Source organism: Zalophus californianus, chromosome 12, assembly GCF_009762305.2.
Source record: "Zalophus californianus isolate mZalCal1 chromosome 12, mZalCal1.pri.v2, whole genome shotgun sequence".
NCBI classification, from domain to species: domain Eukaryota; kingdom Metazoa; phylum Chordata; class Mammalia; order Carnivora; family Otariidae; genus Zalophus; species Zalophus californianus.
In genome coordinates, this window is record NC_045606.1 from 59074317 (window position 1) to 59095044 (window position 20728).

Here is a 20728-nt window from a genome sequence, read left to right on the forward strand (position 1 = left end):
AGAAGCTGAGCATCTACACTGTCTATTTCAGCCTGTGTATTGTCCTGGGATACCTTTAACCCCTGCCACAACCCCAAAGTAAGTTGTCAGGATCCTCATGTTTCACAGGAGGATCAAGGAGCAGAAAAGTTAACTGTTTAGAGTCCTTCTCTCTACAGCCTGGAATTCTTCAGTGCTTTTCTTTAACTCTTAGAATAAATCCTGTAAATCCGACCCTTGGATGATTTGAGGCCTGTCTGCTTGTCAGTGACTCTGGGCCCCTCTGTCCCTCACCCTCCACCCTGCGGTGTCACGGGCCTTCTTCGAGTCCCTCAGACTCACCAAGCTCTTTGCTTTTGCAGTCCCCTCTACCCAGAACCCCACTCTGCTTCTCTCTTCAGGCTATTCTATGACATTCTTCAGCCCCCACGTGGCCTGCTCTGAGAGATGGGCCTGATTCTACCCCCTGGGAAGCTCCCTCTGTCCATCTTTCTCTATCAGATCACTCTCTCTGTCTCGTTCAGTGGACTTCCCAAAATGTACAGCTGTTTTCCTTGTTCACTTACTTAATTTGTGTGCTTGTGGTTTTTGCTTACTTTTGCTCTGAGCCGAGGGACCTCAGCTGGCTCCGTTCCCACTCCTCCCCCACCCACACACCTAAAGAGATCCTTCAGAGACATTTGCTGGAAGACTGACAAGTCTCCTGCAGGAAGACAGGGGAAATAAGGAAAGAGGGTGGCTCTTCCAGCTGCCTTAAAACTCTAACCCTGCCCTGGGCTTGGGAGAACGAGGTTTGTGCTCCGCGGTCCGCGGTCGGGACAGGAATCTGGGGTCAGCTGATGAGGGAAGACAGAGGCCGCTGTCCATTGTCTGGAAGGGCCCAGCGCTGGTTTATTAGGCCAGATGTTCTTGGGAGTGTCTCATTGTCACCTTTGGGTCCATGACCCTGGCCCGTGGCAGGGGAGCCTCCCTTGCACTTTGAGGATACCTGACGGGTGCTTTGGGGCATGCTTGTGTGTACTGTGGGATTTGGCTCCCAAGAGCCTCATTTTTAAGGGGCTATCTGAAGCCTGCTTTTGCTTTGTTTTTGCTTTCCTTTTCCTGCCTTAGCTCACTGAATCACTTGTTTCAGGGACACGTAGACATCCAGGTTGACTCACTGCCTCGCACTGACATTGAGCAAATTCTCTTGTTCTGCAAAGTCCGCACTGGCTGTTCGTGGCCGGTTGGAGCCTTTCTGAAGAGGTTCCTCTCTTATGCTACTCCTCTCTGAGCTTTCTTTGTGTACATTGCAGAGATGGCTTGGCTGTGAGTACTGGTTTGGGTAGGAAAGCTCGAGAATCAATGAGCTTGGACTTGGGGGTGCATGCCGGCAAATTCTGACCTCAATATCCACGGGCGTTGATGGGTAACTATTGGTTTCCAGTGAGAGAGGAGAGCCTTAATCTCACGATGTGTGGGATGTGCCCCGTGGGGCTGTGTTTTGTAGGCAGTGAAGTTAAGGCTTGCCCAGAAAAATAACATGTTTTCCTTGCCTGGTGCTTGAGCTGTTTGCCTGGTGACTGGCTGATTGGTGGTTTGGGAAGGAGGGAGACGTTGGTTAACTTGGGTGTCCGGGGGATTTTGTGTGTGTGTGTGTGTGTGTGTGTGTTTGTGTAAGTGGCTGTTTCTGCTTCTTTGGAAACAGTAGAGGGCAGATAAAGAATACTGTGTGGTGACTAACGTAACATAATAAAATAAAATTAAATAAAAAAAAGAAATATTGATGATACTATTACTTTCAACTTGTGTTCGTGGTCTTTGAGGCATCTTACACATTAGCTTGATGTCATTATTTAAATAATGCCCTCATTCGAGAAGACCAGAAGTCCTTTGATGTAGGTATCACAAAGGTGGATGGGGAAAACTGAGGGTGTGGGAAATAATTGGGAATTTTGCCACCCTGACTCATATTCGCACTGCTTTACGCGGCTGTGTTTCCTACAGAGGTACTCAGTGGAGAAGACAAATCAAAGCTGTATCTAATCAAGGCTTTCTTTCAACCTTGATGGAAAATGCTTTTTTGAGATTAAAAATGCCCAACCCATCGTATGCAGTGGTACATGGAAGAGAGATTTTCATTAAATAAAATTTTGTCTATTCCCAAGCATTAAACAACTCAAAATTTGTTAGGTTTTCTACACATACAGACCTTTTCACATTGGGAGGTGACCACCTGCTTTCAGGGACAGAGGTCTCAGGCTATTCATATTGAACTCCCCAGTGTCCTAAGGATAGGAAATGTTGCTGTTATGGAGATATCAAGTCTCCACGTTTCCAACTGGATGAAATGACCAGATATTTGATTGTGCTCTGACTTCCCTTTTTTCCACAGCTAACTTGCACAGCTTCATGTGTTAGTCAAAATATTTCTATTAAATACTACATGGAGTATTTGGGGAATGAAGAAGTGAGAAAAGAAAAAAAGGAAGGAAGAGAGGGACTAAGAATAAGCAGTAAGACGATAAAAAGTATATAATTTGCTAAAGAAAATTTAATAACAAAAGGAAGATTCAATTTCTTTTTTGATAGCCCAAGTGGAGAGGGGATGATGTCATAATCTCTCCTGGTCTTATTTCTAATGACTCTGGGTAAGCCTATAAGCACCTATTGACAAGAACGTGCTGAGTTTCCTGGTTTACCCTGGGCACCTTCCAAACTCTACTCTTTCCTACTTTCAGTGTGAATCGAGTCTGGACTGCAAGAAGAGCATAGCCAGGCACAGATGAAGGGGTGGACCTGCCCAGCAAAGGCTTTTACCTGCATTTCTGCAGTCCAGAGCAATGTTCTGGGAAGATAAACAAATTCATATGCAGTCTGGCTGTGGCTCCTCCAAGCCCAGGGCAAGGTGTCCGATGGTTTGCTCAGTCAGCAGTAGCCAAATTTATCCCAGGGTCAAGTGACCCATTGCCCAAGATTTATAGGTCAGCTGGTATGTCACAGAGCTAGGGTTTGAACACAGACCAGACTCCAAAGCGTTTCTCAGCATCATGTCTCCGTTAGAAGACAAAGAAAATAATTCTACCTGGGAGCCTTCAAGTAAAAGGCTAGTAGATAATGTTTTGCTTGATAATTGGTAAATTATCAGAAAATCATAGAAGGTCAGTCTCTCTTTAGTCATCACCTTCAACACCCTTCAGAATCTTTAAGCTCTTTACACATGCTGTCAAGTGTCAATGTAACTTTGTACCAGCCAATACCCCAGCAGTTCCATGTGCTTCCAACAGGTGACTGTATAATAAAAACAGTAACTGACATGGCACAGCACTTAACAGTTTATCAACTGCTTCCCCAAATATCATCCATTTGACCCTCCCAGTGTCCCTGTGAGGCAGCTAATGCCGATATTGTCTATAGTCTCTTTTTCTAGTGGGGAAATAATGTTCAGGTGTTAGTCAGATATTCAGAATAATGTTAAATAACTTGGTTGGCTCCATAGCTCAGGGGTTAGAGTGCTGATCTTGTACCGTGAACTAAGTTGCCCAAGATCGCACAGCTAGTGAGCAACAGAACTGAGATTTCATGATCAACTTTTTAATGTGATATCTGGTCCCCTGGCCACATTGTTGGGTTTACCACAAATAATACAACCTTACTTATTAAGATTAAAAGCAAAAGAAAGCCTAAGTTTAAAAAAACAATCAAAAACCTTATTTCTAGTACAGTTAAGAGATTGCTCCAAGGTGTGTGTGTGTGAATGCACATGCACCTTTAATTGGTGTTCTGTTGTGAGAAATATTTAGTTGTGAAAGGAGATGATATGGTGTTTGATGTAATTAATGAAATAGCCTTGCTTTCTCACGGCCTCAGGACTCTCAGAGAACTTTGCTAAAACGACTTTTTGGCCTCTAATTCTGCCTTCCCCTGTAGATGTCCATGCAGGCCTCACCTCCCTATTGGATGATCAGGGCTTAGTGAGCAGGGGTTATTTTGGTGGAGTCCTGGTGCTCCTAGCTTGGGGCTTAATGCATGCTCAGAGGCTGTGTGAAGAAAGAATGAATGAATGAATGAGACCAGTGTCCTCAGATTCTGATCGTACCCCCAATGCATGCCAAGGTTGACTCCCTTTTGAACAAGTTCTCCGTGACAGGTAATCAGTCACTGTCCACAGGCCACTTTCCCTGAAGCAGCCTGTGAACAATGCACTGTGAAGATCCCCAGATTCCCTCCCGAGCCACTGCAGTTTACACGCGTGGATTTGGGGACTTGCCCCTTCCCTTCCCCTTTACCCGGCTTTCAGTGGAAATGTCTGATAGGCCTCCCTTCACATCCCCGCTGGGTGCTGCCTGTACCCTTTCCCCCTTTTACTTTTTCTCTTGGAAGAGTCAGGTTCAGGGTATTTCCCAGGGCCTGACCTACACCCCCTGAGCAAAGAGACCACATTCATGCTTCAGGAGGGGTCCTCAGTTTTAGAGAGCAGGGGCATTAAACAAAATCCTCTTTCCCTTTCTGTGCTGATTTGGAGTGTTGACTGAAAAATGGTGCTGTTGTCTGGGGGCCGAGCCCTGGGGGATGGAAGGAGCTGGCCCCTGCGTTTGTTTGTGAATGGCTCGGACCTTTTGATGAATTGGGAGCCCGGGACAGTGTAACCTCTCGTGGGTGGTGGTTCAAGGAAAAGGCCTTTTCTTTCCGTGTCCTTTTTCGAGGGAGTTTTAGTGGATTTGTAGGCTTTAGTGAGTGCCTCTTTTGTTTAATAGGAAGTTGAGAAAGGCATTAAGGACTTTTCTAGCCCATGGAAACCATTTAGTGATCCTCAAAAATACAACTTATTTCTGTACTTCTAAAATACAAGTTTAATGATCCTTAACTGTGGTGACCTTGTGCTGAGAGGCAGACATTCTGCGCCCTTGCAAGCTCAGTATTCTCCTCTGGATATTAGGGACTAGGCATCAGTTTTGAGGGTTGGACTAGTTTATGGGGATGAAATCATCTCATCTTATATTCAAACGTATAAACACACACACCCCAACTTCTCAGTAAGAAAACAGGCCAAGAGAAAAAAAAAATTAAGTGTGTGTGTGTGTGTGTGTGTGTATTAGGCTTATTAATATGTTTTCTTATTGGGAAGTTGGTTAGGAGGCCAGTGTTCCCTAATAAGTGTGCTGTGAGTTGATGCTGATGGTACCAGCAATGCGAAAACAGAATTTAGAAGCTTGTGGTGTTCTGTTCTTAAATTTTAAAAAGAAAAGAAAAACATGCTCTTTTTGGTGGAACTATCCTTAGCAATAATATAAAATCAACAGGCAATTATCAGGAGTGAACAGGCATCTGAGCAAGAGCCCTATTTCCACCTTGGGCCAACGCTTTATTTTGCTTCTGTTGAGTCAACACTGCTTAAAACGGTGTGGTAAGTTAACTGGAGAGTGGGGACTCTAGGGAGCCAAACCAGGTAATTTATTTAAAAAAAAAAAAATCTAGGTAGCTTCTACTGGCTTACTCATCTGTCTCCTCTGTGGATTGAACCTGAAAGGGTATGCATATGCTTCGTTAAAATTTCGGCAACAGGCCCCACCCCTGCTTCACTTGGAGAGGGAATGAGAATTTCACACACTTTTTTGAATATTCATAACGTTTTCCTTGGCATTGAATTTAGCCCCATCCTAAGCATAACTGTGTTCGGGATTTTTAGAGCTCTTTGGAAAGTATAGAGAGGTGGGTATGCATTTAGTCCGTCGTGCTCATTTCCTCTAGTGTGTGCTGGTTTTGTTTTTGTCCTTCACTCTTAACTGTTCTCTTACCTGCTTCTTATCTGTGAACCAGGTGGCATGGGCCAGGCGGCCGTGGTGCTCACACTATTATTATTCTTACAGAGGCCACACTGTCGGTGTAGGGTCAGGAGACTTGAGGACTGCACTGTGCTATCTGTCCTGCACGTTGCAGAATATCTCACAGCCCTGCCCTCTACCTGTTAAATGCCAGTGGGGACTCCCAGGGACAGTGGGAACCCCCAGGGACAGTGGGGATCCCCAGGGACAGTGGCACCTAACAATGGGCCTCATGTATTTCTGCATCCCCTTACCAGACCAGGCAAAGAAATTATGCCTTCTCTGGGAATGCAGATGAAAACATGCCTTTTGCTAGTATTCAGAAAAGGACCCCTATTAGAGTGATGGCAGCATCTTCAGATGACATAAGGGTTTTGCCTTCACATGGCCTTTAAGGGACCTCCTAGTACTGCCAAATGTTCACAGGCTTGACATTTGAAACATAGTGTGTTAGGAATCTGAAGCAAGTCTCTGAGTGGAGTTTGACCTTGTATTCAACTGACACCGTGAGATGTAGCCGGCTTTCGAGCACAACTGCCGACCTAGGGAATGCCCAGCTTTCCCTTGGCGTCAAGGGCAGAAGTACCTCGTTCCATCTGATCATTCGCAAATGTCTTTTAATAGTAAGTCAGTAATCATAATCTTAGGATGAAATCGCCTCTTGCCAGGCCCTGCAGAAAGTAGAGAGGTCTGGCATGACCACCACTGTGTTTATATACAGTCTCACATTTTGTAGTTCAGATTCATGCACAAGAAGGAAGCTCAAGGTTTCAGGTATTACTTCAGCACATACCTCAGATGGACTAAACATATAGTGTTGCTTGGAGATGCAAGGATACTTATATAGAACAGAGATACAAAGGAAAGAGTTCTACCCCATAAAAATCATTTGAATGTGTGCAAAGTAAACCAACTAGAAATTTGTGATTTTCCAGACTATTTAAAAATATTGTTTATAAAAAGTTTAAAAACCAGTGTATCCAAAATGTCTTAAAAATTATCCCGAGGCAGAGCAGAATTATTTGGGATGTGTTATAATTCCAAAAAGGCAGATTTTACTATAGTAGAGCAAGAAAGGAGTAGAAAAAAACTATACTGCTGACTTTTTCCTGATTTTCTACAGGCAAGCCGATTTTGACTCATAGAAAAAATAGATCCAGTTTTGCATTTAATCTCTTTGCTGTTAGAGTTTTTTCTTTCAGGATTTCAGGGGGCAACTTTTAAATTGCAGTGGGAGACTTTCTGGAAAGGTAAAGATGACAATGTCAACGAAACCCTGGATCACCTCTTATTCCAATTTAATTTTTTTCCTTTCCTTTTTTTTCCTTTTCGTTGCTTTTCATGCATTCATATTGGAAGCAGGTAAAAAGGAAGAGTTTGCTGCCTTCAGCATGTCTTCTGAGGTTGTCCTCAGTTAGAAACAAGTCAAGTTACATTTAATATTTCCTGAGAATCTCTATCCTAGTGTTTTGTTAACCACATGCATGCCAAATAAACTTTTATTTTTGGAGATGGAGCATGTCCTGCAAAAACAAACAAACAAAACAAAAAACCCCACCCCCGCCTCCAAAAACCAAACACACACACACACACACACACACACACACACACACACACACACACACACACACACACACACACACACACACACACACACACACACACACACACACACACACACACACACACACACACACACACACGGCTCCATGGGAGCAAGAAGAGGAGAAGGACCTAAATACCCATTCGCAGGCACAGACACAGACACACTCCCTGCAGCGGCTTATTCAGCTCTGCACATTTAATGCCCAACACTGATGCTTAGCAAATACGTTCTGAACTATTGAACCCGTAGATAGGAAAGCTGTAAGACAGGATTGTGCAAAACATAAGTAGAAATTAGCCAGCAACTTTGAAAAGAGGCCTCATATCCAAAGAAACATATGGAAAACTTGAAAAAAAAAAAAAAAGAAAGAGGAATCTAACATATGAAAACCCAATCCCACTGGAATGTTTTTTCATACACAGTATAAACGCCACATAAATAAAACCACAAACCTCTGCAGAAGTACATGAGAGGACGTGAGCCCCCAGCACTCTCCTGGTAGGGCCTCCTTTGGGAAGTAAAGCCTGGGTGAGTTTCCGGAGACAAAAGCTGTTTGGAAATCCTTCCTCCTGGGAACGGCGGACCTAGTTCGAAGGGGACTTTGGACAGTCCCTTAGCATTGCTTGATGCTGTTGTGTGAAATAATCCTAATGAAGTCTCTGATTCAGGTTGTTGAGATTCCGAACTTTGGGGGGACCAGTGGATGGTGAACATCTTTTAAGGACAGTGATTTTCTGGTATGTAACTGGGGCGGGTATGTGTAAAGTTTAGGACTTCCAGGGAAGAGTTCTGGCTGTAAACTGCCCAGCAATACACCCCAGTCTTGCCAAGTTCTGTTGAAATTTTCACGTAGAAGGTATGATCCCACTGTCAGTCTTGTTCCTGGTGTAAATCTCTGGTTTGAAAACTTTGCAGCATTCAAGGCGTTTCAAGCTTGAGGGCTGAAATGTCACTTTAAAAGTGGGGGGGGGTTAAAAAGGTCACACAGCTGCAAATAATAATAGCCCAATGAAATTCAGATTCTAGCTGCAGCCCACTTCAAGAATAACACTGAGACAGGAAACAAGCCTACTAGATCTTTTTACCAGTAAGTCTATGTAAGAACACATCTGATAAAATGTGTGTGTGCACGCGTGTTCACGTGTATGTGAGACAGATACACAAAGAGAGACAGAGACAGACATACATAACAAGACAAACAGAGACCCAGAGCAATAGGCACACAAAAAGAATTTTCATGAGCAAAGATACACACAGAAAAAAAGAGAGATACACATAGAGATGCAGAGAGGGATGCAAAGACACACTCACAAAATAATTGATTTTCTTGGACTTAAATTCAAGGGTGTTTATTTTTTCTCTTTGAAGTTATGATATTAAGGTTAGAAAACTAGAGGTATATTTGAAATAAAAGTATTTCCTTTCCTGTCATTTTGCAGTTAGTGTCCATGGATTACTTTTTCAAATGATATGTCTTTGAATGGTCTGATTTTACAGTGTTTTACTAAAATGGTCCTGTTTTACAGATGAGTGAATAAGGTAGTGAAAGATACAATATCCTTCACAAAGAAAGAAAGTCCTGGCCCCAAACTGAATATATAATTCCCTCCCAGGAGCTAGCCATGCGTTAGGAGAACCATCCTGCCTCCATGCTGTTAAAGTAGAATCAGACATCTTAGAATAAAATAATTTAGAGTGTGTTTCTGGTGCATTTGTTATTATCATGTGAGGCCGTTTGCCTTTCTGACCAATACATTGAGAGAAATGTTTGCTTTTTTCCCCCCCAGAAACACGAAGTACAAATTTGCTGTGCAGTTAACTAATTTAGTTAATTAGCAACTTTTGTTTCCAGAAACAAAGACTGATCTGGACTCTCACACAGTGTGACTAACTCAAGATGCTCCTGTTTGTTAGCTGTCCTTGGCACTTTAAGGAAGGATGTGTTTCCCCCTCTAAAACCCTTTCTGCAGTCTTGTAACCTCAGCAAGGTAACAAGGTCTCTTTAACATGAGTCCTGACAAGAAGGCTCTTTCCACACTCAGTAGGGCAATAAATGCTGACAGATGTTGTTAACATCATTCTTAAAATTCGAGCCCCCCCCCTTTCAGATCTATCATGCATTCGTGGTTAGATTAACAGTGGCATAGCTAATGGGGATGTATCAATAATATTAATAGTCCTCATTTATATGTACAACTTCAGTTTGTAGCTTTGAAGTTCCCCTAACTTCCCGTGTTGATAAAAGTGCACGAGGATTTTCAGTTGAAAACAACATTGTTAGTGTCCTGATATTCCAAATCCTGTATCACTGTATGAATCTGTCAGCTGTTATTGGAAGAAACTTGTGCCATTCTAAGGTTGTAGATCAAAGATCGGAGTTTGTTGGTAATTAAGGAGCAGTAACGGCCTCCTATGATGTAGACAGGGAAAAAGTGCTCTTGGCTCATTTCAGCAAACCGAGATGACGGAGGTTTTTTTCTTTTGAGCTCCGTTGTTGCCCTTATTTAAAATACATATTTACAGTATCTTGTGCAGACTCTCCAAGTTTTTAGTAACATTTGTTTTTTGCAATATTTGCCTTTCATGAAATGGTAATTCCAAGTATATCTCTAAAGACCTGGCAGAGCATTTGAATGGATTGCATCAGCCATTGTGGAAGATTTCCCATTTTAGACCAGGAGGAATTTGTGGGGTCAAACGCTGAACAATGAAAGAGATTCTTGCTCATTTCAAGGCTGAGGAATCCAGTGGCAGTTGAGGGTTTGAATTGTAAATCAAGCCTGTCATCTCCTTGTCAACTAGGAAAAACCTCTACTCCCTTTATGCACTATTAGGGTTTGTTATTAGGGTTTTTGTTGTTTTCCAAAAATTTGAAGGGAAATTAGACTCATAAGGCATTTGTTCTAAGTGAGCATTGAATCTGAACTTTGGAGAAGAGGAACAAAAAACAGAACTATTTAGAAACTCTTAAATGATTAGACAGTGTCTGTCACAATTATGACTGTATCTAACCAAATTTATGGGGTCACTCAGTATTTCTCAATGGGTGCTCTGTGGGGATCATGAGGAGCCAGCACATGGCTAATAGACTGGACTTCAGTGGCTTCACTGTCTATGGCAATATTAACAGACTGAATTTATAAGGAATGAATACATTTACACGTGAAATTTAATGAAAACTAACCTCGCCTTGTTTTCACCAAAAGCCATTTCGACTTTTTTTTTTTTCTTTCATGAAGTCTGGTGAAATTTCTTCTCTGGTCATAACCGAGAATGGGGGGAATAAGTGGTCTGCACAACCTCTTGCCTTGCTGAAAACTTGGTTCTGGGCCAAAAAGTTTGAGAACCACTGCCTTAGGAGTGGAGAAAAGGCACGCTGTTTGGGGTGGTTTATTATGATGATTCAGGCTTCATTATCCATTCCACAAATATTTATTGAACGCCTACCATGTCAGCTCGATGCAGTGGAGCCTGGGGTATGGCAATTGCCAAACAAAACTCGGTTCATTAAAATGTCCCAGCTGGTAAAACAACAGAAGGGGAAAGAAGAGGTTGAGGCCTGACTTCTGTGGCTAAAATCGTGTCTGAGTGATTTGCCCCACCTGATGGATGACACAAGAATATTTGCAGGGCTTTAGTAGGAGTCTGTTGAGAGAATAGTTATTACACTCTTTGCTAGGAAAGAACTATAATAATAGGCCATAAAAATAGGCCAATGGTCCTTCACTAATACATCAGACCAGATCGTACTAGTTGATAAAAGTAATGAAACCTGTGTGGTAGAGTGGTACCATTTAGAAAAACTATCACAAACACCCACACAGCAAGGAATGAGTAAGGGTGTGCTATTTGCAGAGGGCTAAATGTGGGAACCGCAGTGCATCAAAATAAAGCAGTTGAGGTTCACACACTTATATATACACACCCACTTGCCTCAGACTTTATTAATCACTTAAGCCTATTTTATTTTAGCAACTGCCATTTTACCTTAGGACTTTTATTCCACCACTATGTTGCCAAAGCATTTGGTCTGTGGCATCCATAGCATATAATAAATTGATACCGATTCGTTCGTGTTTAAAAAATATAATAGCAAAATGACAGTAGTCACTTGGCTGAGTATATTGATGACTGAAATCTAATTGAAAGCAGACTGTATTTCTCTGATTAGTCCTGTTCCTCTAAACGTAATATCCATACTGTGAGGGCTCAGTAAGACAGTAAATCTTTTATGGCTGGAGCTTATTCTTTTCTCAAGCCTCAACATCATAGTATAATTCGGTGGTGTTTGCTGCCGCTCATATGCACATTACACGTTGGTTACAGCACATGGTAACCAATAATTAAGATAAAGCTGCTAATGTTGATATCAAGCAGAATTGCTAAACTATTACCATTATAGGCTTGAATTTATGGGGAAAGTCAGCAATTTAGTGAAGTAGGGTTTGGGGTAGAGTTGTGATTATGGTAGAAAAATACTTTCTTCCCACACTTACCTGGCAGGGCTTGGCTGATCTCTCGCCTCACTTTGGCTTTTTAATGAATCCCTTTTAATCTTCAGTCGTGGCACTTCCAATCTTGACCACTTCTATTAATTAGACATTAATCTAATTATTATCACTAATTACTACTTTTAGATGTACGCCATAAATGGATTTATATGGAGCTTTCCCATTTTACTGTCAGGTCATAGGTCATCTTAATATTGGTTAGTCATGTTACTCATGCTGGTATTCTTTTGTTACCTTAGCAACTAAAGCTCTTATGTGGTATCCAAGAAAGACTCACCTTCTAACAAATTCTCTTTTATAATAGGGAATAGTTAACGTTAGAGTGTGGTTCTAGTAACACTTGCTCGCAGAACCTCCCCCGCCCCACCTCCAAACACCATACCCTTAAAATACAAAGACCTTTCTCCATAATGCAGGCATGTCTTACAGGACTCCTAACCGATCAGTGTGATATAGAAATGAAGGAACTGAGGATTATATTTATAGGCTTGTTGTAAAGGAGGGGAAATTGAGGCCCAAAGCAGTTAAATGACCTGGCAGTAGTTAAGCAGATCATGGTCACAGAGACAGAGAAGTTCCAGGAAAGCATTTAAAAATTTACTAGAAAAACAAGACATATTTAATTAATGGATAACCCAATTACTCTGTTGTTTTTTATATCTTCGATCAAAACCAGTTTCTCACCCTTTATTTTGAGGCTTAGATGTAAGTCAGCCTTCACAGGGGAGAGGAAAGATGCTCTGTGATAAGTGATGGCAAAATCAAATGCATAATGAGATTTGAGAGTTATTTTAATTGCTCATGACTTCCCTCAGACAAGGACAAGTGGAAAACTTCTAAAGATACTTGTGTTTTTTGCTTATTCTAAATATAATAAAGTAATTTACACAATATGCCTGATCCAGGAAAGCTGTAAAATTATGCTAAGTTACTGTGTTGGTAGGTGACCAGTGAGTGGGAAGTCATTCCAGACATGGAGGGGAAAGGGTAGTACTTAGTGAAAATTGTATAATGAGGAGGCAGCATGAAGAAGAGTTTGCATGTGTAAATTTGTTTTGTTCTTTAATATCTGACTAGGAGTGTTATCTAAGGCAAGTCTTTTTGCTTTGCATTTCAGGAAAGCGAAAGCATGCACCTATTCCCCAAAGAAGGTCGGTTAGTTAGTGTTTGGGGGAAGGGTATAGTGACAGACAGAAGAGCGTTAGGGTGTTTTGCAAGATAATAAAGCTTCCTTGGAGGAAGGGTACCTATTTCTTGAGTAGAAGCAGAGTTCCCTCTTTCAAGGGTGAAGGTGACTTGGGATTCCTTTGGTATCACCTACAGGCATCATTTTAAGGAAGCAAATTCCTTCCTGTGCTTCAGAGATAAAGCAATAGGTTTTAGTCCCTTGATAGAGCCATGTCCTACCAGCAGCACATGTAGCTTATTTAAACTCAACTCTAAAATTGGCAAAAAGTATGATTTAGAAAATGGTTTAAATTGTGAAACTTTAATTTGCATAGTATTTTATGATGTTTAAAAAATTTTTATGTAAAAAGCGTGAACATCTCTGGTGTCATTTGAGAATGTTCCTATAATAAACGCCTTTGTTTTGTCAGAAAAAATTGTTTTCTGTTACTGTGTAGGTTAGTAACCATGAAACTATGCTTATGTATTTATATCAATTTTAGGGAGGATTTATAAAGGTAATTTTGATTACGCTCAATTTTTGCCTAATAAACTTACCTTAGAACCTAATCCCTACATAAGAACACACTAGAATGTAACATGTGACTGAGACCATAACATAAGGTTTCTCCCCACAAAGCTACCTTACTCCAGATAACTTCTGTCGATCCGATGGGCAATGGCCTTAATCTGATATTAATTTCAAGTTAGCCTGTCAAACCACAAAATATCCAAGGTAATGTTTTCTGCATTTTCTTATTTCTGTTTCTCCCTGCCTAACTCGAATGATACTTTTTGTTGTGGCATCTGTGACTGCATGATATGAAAAGGAATTGAAGACCATGGCTCACCACTGGGGACATTTGCTAAGCTGGCTGCAGGGCTACTCTGCATCCTGTGGTCATCCTGAAGCTTGGCAGGGTGATCATGGCTGAATTACTTGACCGCTGCTCCGAGTTGGTCACCGCACTGTTGATAACCCTGTTTACTGCCCCCTCTCTCACTTTTCTAAGTAGCCAACTCCGAAGGACAGGTGTGAACTTTGCTTTGGCATTTTCTTGTGCAGATGCGGTCTTACCGGGTAATAACACAGTCCAGGTGGTTTTCCAGAGGCAGAATTTCTGCTGCAACAGCCCCATGGCATTTTTCTTCAAAGTACAATAAATATGCATTCAAGCAAACAATAGGAGCGGAGACTGCAGAAAGCCTAGTGAACTTCAGCAAGGCAGGACCTGTGTTCGTGTTAATGTTTATCTTGTCTAATTTGGGGATTGGCATAGAAAGGGGCTCCCAGCAATTGCCTTTCTCATGTTTCTTAGGTTGAAGCAGAAGATATTCATGGATTTCTGTTTTCCTTCCTCCCTCTCCCCCTGTCCCTACAGATTTATGAGGAATCCAAGATGAATTTGGAGCAGGAGAGGCCGTTTGTCTGCAGTGCCCCGGGCTGCTCTCAGGTGAGTGTGGGGATCCTTTGGTCTGTTCTTATGAGGATGTAGCTGCCTTTTGACAGCGAAACAGCTCTCACTTGGCAATCATGCCTGCTGTATGCTTTCTTTCTTGACTGAGATATTGTCAAAGCCCCCTTCACCACCACCACCACCACCACCACCACCATCATCATCATCATCTTCTTCCTCATTATTACTATTTTCTACTTTGAATAGTTTGAACTACTTCCCTCACAGCCCCTGAAATACATCAGCATTAGCCATTTTCACCCTTAACATTCCCCCTGGAAGTAAGCCAGACTCATCCTGCCCACCAGATGTTCAGGACTGTTATTTCAGAAAGGGGAGGGAGGATGCTGCTTTTACAATAGTCACTTGATACGGGGCCTTTGAATTGCTGGTGAAATAGCTCACCATCAGAGCTGAATTCTGTTTTCTTTTGTTTTCCTTTTTGAGTACAATAGGCCCCCTATAGCTTTTCTAGAACCCACAGTTTTTTCATTTATCTAAACTTCAAGAGGGGAAGTTGGCATGCTGTGCTAGATTAAACCTCTTTGCCTCCAATGGCTCCCATTAAGTGGAATCATTGTGAGGATTAGATGAGATACTACATGTATTTAGTATAAGGCCTGCACATAATAATTGCTCAATTAATGTTCACCATTGTTACTATTACTGCTGCTATAATTATGGACCGTGTGGCAGAATTTCCCGAGCTTGGCACTGTTAACACTTGGGACTGAATAATTCTTCGTTGTGAAGGGCTGTCCTGTGCATTACAGAATGTTTGGCAGCATCCCTGACCTCGACCTACTAGGTCCCAGTGGCCACTCTCCAGTTGTGAAAACCAAAAATGTCTCCAGGCATTGCTAAATGGCCCCTTGGGGGCCAAAATGGCCCCCAGTTGAGACTGACTGCCTGATGGTTTGCGTTTGGCTTTAGCGTTTTGTTGTTGTTGTTGTTTTTTAATCCCTTCCCTTTTGGGGGTCCCCTAATTCTAGCTGATGCTCTCCCGCTCCATTTTATGTGTTGCTGTGAGCCGTCTTTTCTCATTTTTGGAATCAGGCAGGGTATAAATAAATAATGCCACAGACGTGTGGTCACTGGTGTCAGACGCTGCTAGAGCCGGGACAGTGAGAGGCTGAGCAGAGGCTGTTGGGTTTGGCAGTTGGGTTCTGGCGGGTGACCTATGAGAGAGGAGTCCGGGTGGGGGCCAGGTTGGAAGGGATTAATGAGTGAGTGGGTGGTGAGGAAGTGGAGGTGGCCAGCATAGAGGACTCTTTCAAGAGTGCTAGGGAATGACTGGAAACAGAGTGATATAATGGTAGCCTGAGAAGGAAGCAGCCCGAGAGAGCTTCTTTTTAAATGAAAGGCTAGCTGGGCGGGATTTAGTCAAGGGCAAGGAGAAGTGAGCATGTTGGATTGAAGAACCACAACTGAAGCGCCAGCCCCCAGAAGACAAGGGTGTGGAAGATCCCATGAGGGAGAAGGGGGTGCTATTCCTCTGAGGCAGGAAGGAATGGAAGTAGCACTGTGAAGTTATATGCAAATTCTAAGGTAGAGACAGTAGTGAAGGCTGAAGGATGCGTTTCTAATGACCTTGAATTCAGGGAAGGAGCAGGTCATTTCCTTGAGAAGGCTGAGTGGACTGGTTGGACAAAATGAGAATTGAGGATTTCTGTAGTTTCTTTGTTTTAAGGTAAAACTCCAAGCCTTTCCCCTCAACCCCTTACAAAGCTGCATGTAAAACTTGATGCTTTTATTTAAGGTGAAAGTGTTTCTTTTTCTTGACAAGTTGTTTTAAAAATATGTGCATCTTTCAATTGAAGAGGTATTAGAATTGAGGAAATGTAGCAGTTGCCTAGTGATTCCAAGGGTTTCCTGGTGGGGTGTTAGCAAATCACAGTCAAATCTGTTGTTGTGATCATGGCATTTACTCTAGTGACCTTCCAGAGCCTGGGGACCTGCATCCAGAAGAAAGGATGGCTAGGGATTGGAAAGGGGAGTAAATGTGAGTTATCAGTGCTTGTGCTACGTTGGCAGTGATGGAAGGATGTTTCCCCCTTTTCCCTCATGGAAACAAGCTCTGCTCTATTAAGGAATGGTCTATAATACCTGGGAGGTTTTTTGTGTTACAGATCCTTATACATTAGCTTTGTCCCAGAAGTGAAGAGAAACAAGCTTCTCTTGCTCTTTCTGAGCTCAGAGTCCATTGTTAATTTCACAGCTCCTTTGCCCTCGACATGAACATGCTTTGAGTTCCAGGGGCCTCTCTCAGCTGTGTATCTGTCATAGACTGTACATTTTGGTTATTTACAATTTGCTGCTCTTTTCCTGCTAAATTAAAAAGGCCCCATGATGTCCCATATTGTCTCTTTGGGGAGGTATTTATAGTTAACATGACATATTATGGAAATTATTGTTATTTAATGAGTAATCTGGATAATCTATTCTAGGCTATTATTTTACAGAACCAAAAAATGGCTTACAAATATGAAATGTAGGATATTACCATGTTGTTTTTGATTATATATATATCCCAACAAAAATTATAATATGGATTTTAATGGAAAGACTAGGAAGTTTAACCTGTCTCTAAACCACACATGGTAGTGTCCCATATTTGATGTAGTCATTATAAGGTATGATAAAGGTTCAAGAGAATAGATGAAGCTGCAGCAAAAAGTCTTTATACATCAGACTTCTATGTAGTTAATACTCTGACATAATTGCTGTGCTTTACAGATTGTATATGCTCCAATTTATATGATACAAATGACAAATAACTAGGTGATATTTATTCCCAAAACTACTTTCAGAATATTCCAAAGGATTTAGCCCAGTGAATTCCCTCATTCACATGAACACAAATCTGTACCATTTGCAGAGAAGATTTCTACCACAGTATACAATGGTAATTGAAACTTATAATGACTATCTTGAGGAACTGGGAAGCTCTGAGAGACTTTCTGAACTGTCAAAGATTCAGAAATGTTCAGCAGAGTTTATTGTCTTTTGTTATGTTTTCATTTGACCTTGATAAAGCAGATGCTCTGTTAAGTTCAGTTATTAAAACATACCAGCCTGAGTCAGGAGAGGCTAGGATCTACTGCAATAACAAATCACCCGAAAGCTTCAAGGGCTTAAAACAACAAAAGGCTTATTTCAATTGCCCAAGCATACATTTCTGCATTTCTGTTGTAGCTTGGCAGGACCTTCTTCATAATCCTCTAGAATTCGAAAATCCTTCAAAGATTTAGGATAATTGAGGGGTCACTATTTCTAATACTGTGAATTGCCATGTTAAAAGGAAGAGGGTCTTGCACCAGGAATTAGGTGCTGGCATGTGAGTGACCTGTCATTTCCATTCATGATCCATGGGTAGAACTAGTCACATGGCCCCACCCAACCACAAAAGGGCCAGGAAATCCAATCCCACTGTGTGACCAGAAGCGAGACAGCTGAAAACATTTGAGAGCTGCATTTTTAACAACTGTAATATCACTCTTTGAAAATGAAAAATAAAGTGTTGGTTTACTACATTGTACAGAGTATAGAATACTAAAAATGACTTGTCGTGTGACTATAAATCATCTATACACTTATAAAAGATCACATAATGAGCGCAGTGTGCAAGGTCTTCATAAACAGAAACATACTATACAAATGTCACATGCACATTTGTAGGTGTTTATGTCAAACAGTTAAGCATGACATGTAATTCTTTCCAATGTCTGACATGAATCAAAATTCTTTTCCTGCTTCATGCATTTTTCCTACTTTTGGTTAATCTCTAGATAACATCTAGCATACTTATTATACCTTAGACTATTTTATACTATTTTGTAGTATACTATTTTATACTAGTATGTAGAACGGTAACTATTAGACAAAAATTCCAAATAGTTTTGCAAAACCCCAGTGCTACTTAGGTCTAAGTTCATTTTTCTATTTTGGACATGTTTTCCTCTCATATATAGGTAGAAATAAGAGAATTTACTTTGTTATGCTGCCACTGTTCGTTTCTTTGTGAACATACATGAGCATTCATTCAGACACTCTTAATCTTTGAAGGTATAGCCTATTTCTATTATATAGATTACTTGAATACTTTCAGCATTGTTCCTTTACCTCTTTCTCATTTATTCTTTAACCAAACACAAATTTAAGATCTTCCCTCAGATGCAAACCTCTAGTTCCTAAGGAAATACGTAATTGACTGATGGGTCTTCACAGTTGATTATATTCAAAGACTATTTAGAAAGTAGAGGCCTTTAAAGGAATTCCCAGGGAACGTGTAGGGAGTCAGAGACGATGGCAGACAAAGGTCTCCTATTTCTTATTACTGTTCAGCCAGATTTTACTGCAACCTAGTTAAACCCCTGGTAAACTATAAAGGAAATAATGATGCATATATTTGGGTGCAATTCAAAGGAACATCTCAGCACATTTGCTTGCAAAAAATAATTTGGCATTTAACTTAGCATGCTTTCACACTTTTTCGGAACTAATTTTTTGTTTTGCCTGTCACATGTACAATGCTGAATACATCTTTTTCTCTGTGATGGCAAATATATATTATAAAACTGAATGGCTCCTCTCCCCTCTCCCCCCCTTTTTTTTCTATTTGTCTGACAGCGCTTCCCAACAGAGGACCATCTGATGATTCATAGGCACAAGCATGAAATGACTTTGAAGTTTCCCTCAATAAAAACAGACAATATGTTATCAGGTAAGGAGCCATCAGGCAAAAAGGCTTTGGGTGAACGGATTAGCCGCATGGGAGATACTTGTTCTTATGATAGGATGATTTCCATTGGCATGTTCTGTGCCTTGAAGATGTATATTTCTAAGGTACAGCAGAGACTTAAAATAATGGTAGGCAGAAATGTAATCAGCTAATGTGGTGTTCACTCAAATAACCAAAGAGCTGTGATTTCTCATTTTCAGGAATGTAAAAATATTTATTACTATGGAAGTTGGCTCCATATAAGTATTTTTAAAAATCACATGCCTGTAATCACTCAAGCAAGACATCTTCATTCAGTACCTAGTATGCTGTTCTGAGTACCACGGGAGACGCAAAGATTGGTATGATTCCTGTTCTTGAGGACACCACACTATAGTGTACATGTGAAAATGTAGCTGAACTAGAGGACTGTCTAAGATATGTTTCACATGAGTATTGTAAGGAAAATGCTATGTGGCTTTAGTAGAAGGAGCTCTCTCTCTTTCTCTCTCTCTCTCTCTCACAGAGGTGATCAGTGAAATTTTTTTAAAGAAACAGTACCTTCCTCCTAAGTGAGAGATTAAATGAGATGATAATGCATGGAATCATAGCAAGTGCTCAGCAAATGTGAGCAATAATAAACAAACATCACAATTAATCCATCAAGTAATTGCCATTCCTTCCCATTTTGATAGGTGGTGCAATGAATTAAAACAGGGCAGGGCCAGGAGTGGGGAAACTTGAACTCTAGCATGGGCTCTCTGCCAGATGACCTTGAGCCATGTTAGTGAACCCTTTTGGGCCTCAGTTCCCTTTTCTGTAAAATGGGAATGATTTTGTCTGCCCAGTTTATTCCATGGGCTCATTGTAAGGATCCAGTGAAAGAATGTAAATGAAAGTGTTTCCTAATCCCTGGTAGGATAACTGAAGCCTTTCCTGTTACCCTTGTTAGGCTAGAAATATTTCATTGAAGCCACTGTCTCCTCGGCATCACGAGGGAGATAATACTCCCATAAACATGCTTTAAATGATATCAGAAGAGAAACGGACTGCCCTGGCAGGCCCAGCTCATATAATTTAGCATTTCTATGGCACTTAAATTTTACAAGTATTTTATTATCCCTATTATTAGTAAATCCTGTAAGAGTGTTGTCAGGCAGGTTATTATTACAACTCATATTTTACTGATAGAGAAGAAGGGGCCAAAGGAGACAGAGCAGCTTTCCCAGGCTGACCACACAGGGCAAAGATGAGGGTCCTTGATGCTGAGTGCTAGACCCTTGACTTGCACGGTGGCTGCATTGTCGGGCTTAAGCAGTTGACAGGTACGATCTCATACTCCTGGGGACAGAGCCATCTACACATCTTCACAAACCTGCCCGTGACTTGTTAATGGTGCAGATGTGTTGTGGCTTGGAAGAATCTCTAGTTCAAAGGCAGCCTCTTTCCTTGCCTCCCCCGCCACCTACCACCTCTCTCTCAGC

The 20728-nt window shown here is 41.4% G+C and overlaps 1 protein-coding gene across 1 annotated transcript in view; it reads left to right on the forward strand.

Moving 5' to 3' along the window:
• The window catches only part of CREB5 (cAMP responsive element binding protein 5), a 376944-nt gene that overhangs the window by 21189 nt on the left and 335027 nt on the right, over positions 1-20728 (forward strand). Inside the window, exons 2-3 of the mRNA XM_027574286.2 lie at positions 14450-14521; positions 19154-19247. Of these exons, the coding sequence (XP_027430087.1) occupies positions 14468-14521; positions 19154-19247 (148 nt within the window). The 5' untranslated portion in view covers positions 14450-14467. The remainder of the gene's footprint in view (positions 1-14449; positions 14522-19153; positions 19248-20728) is intronic.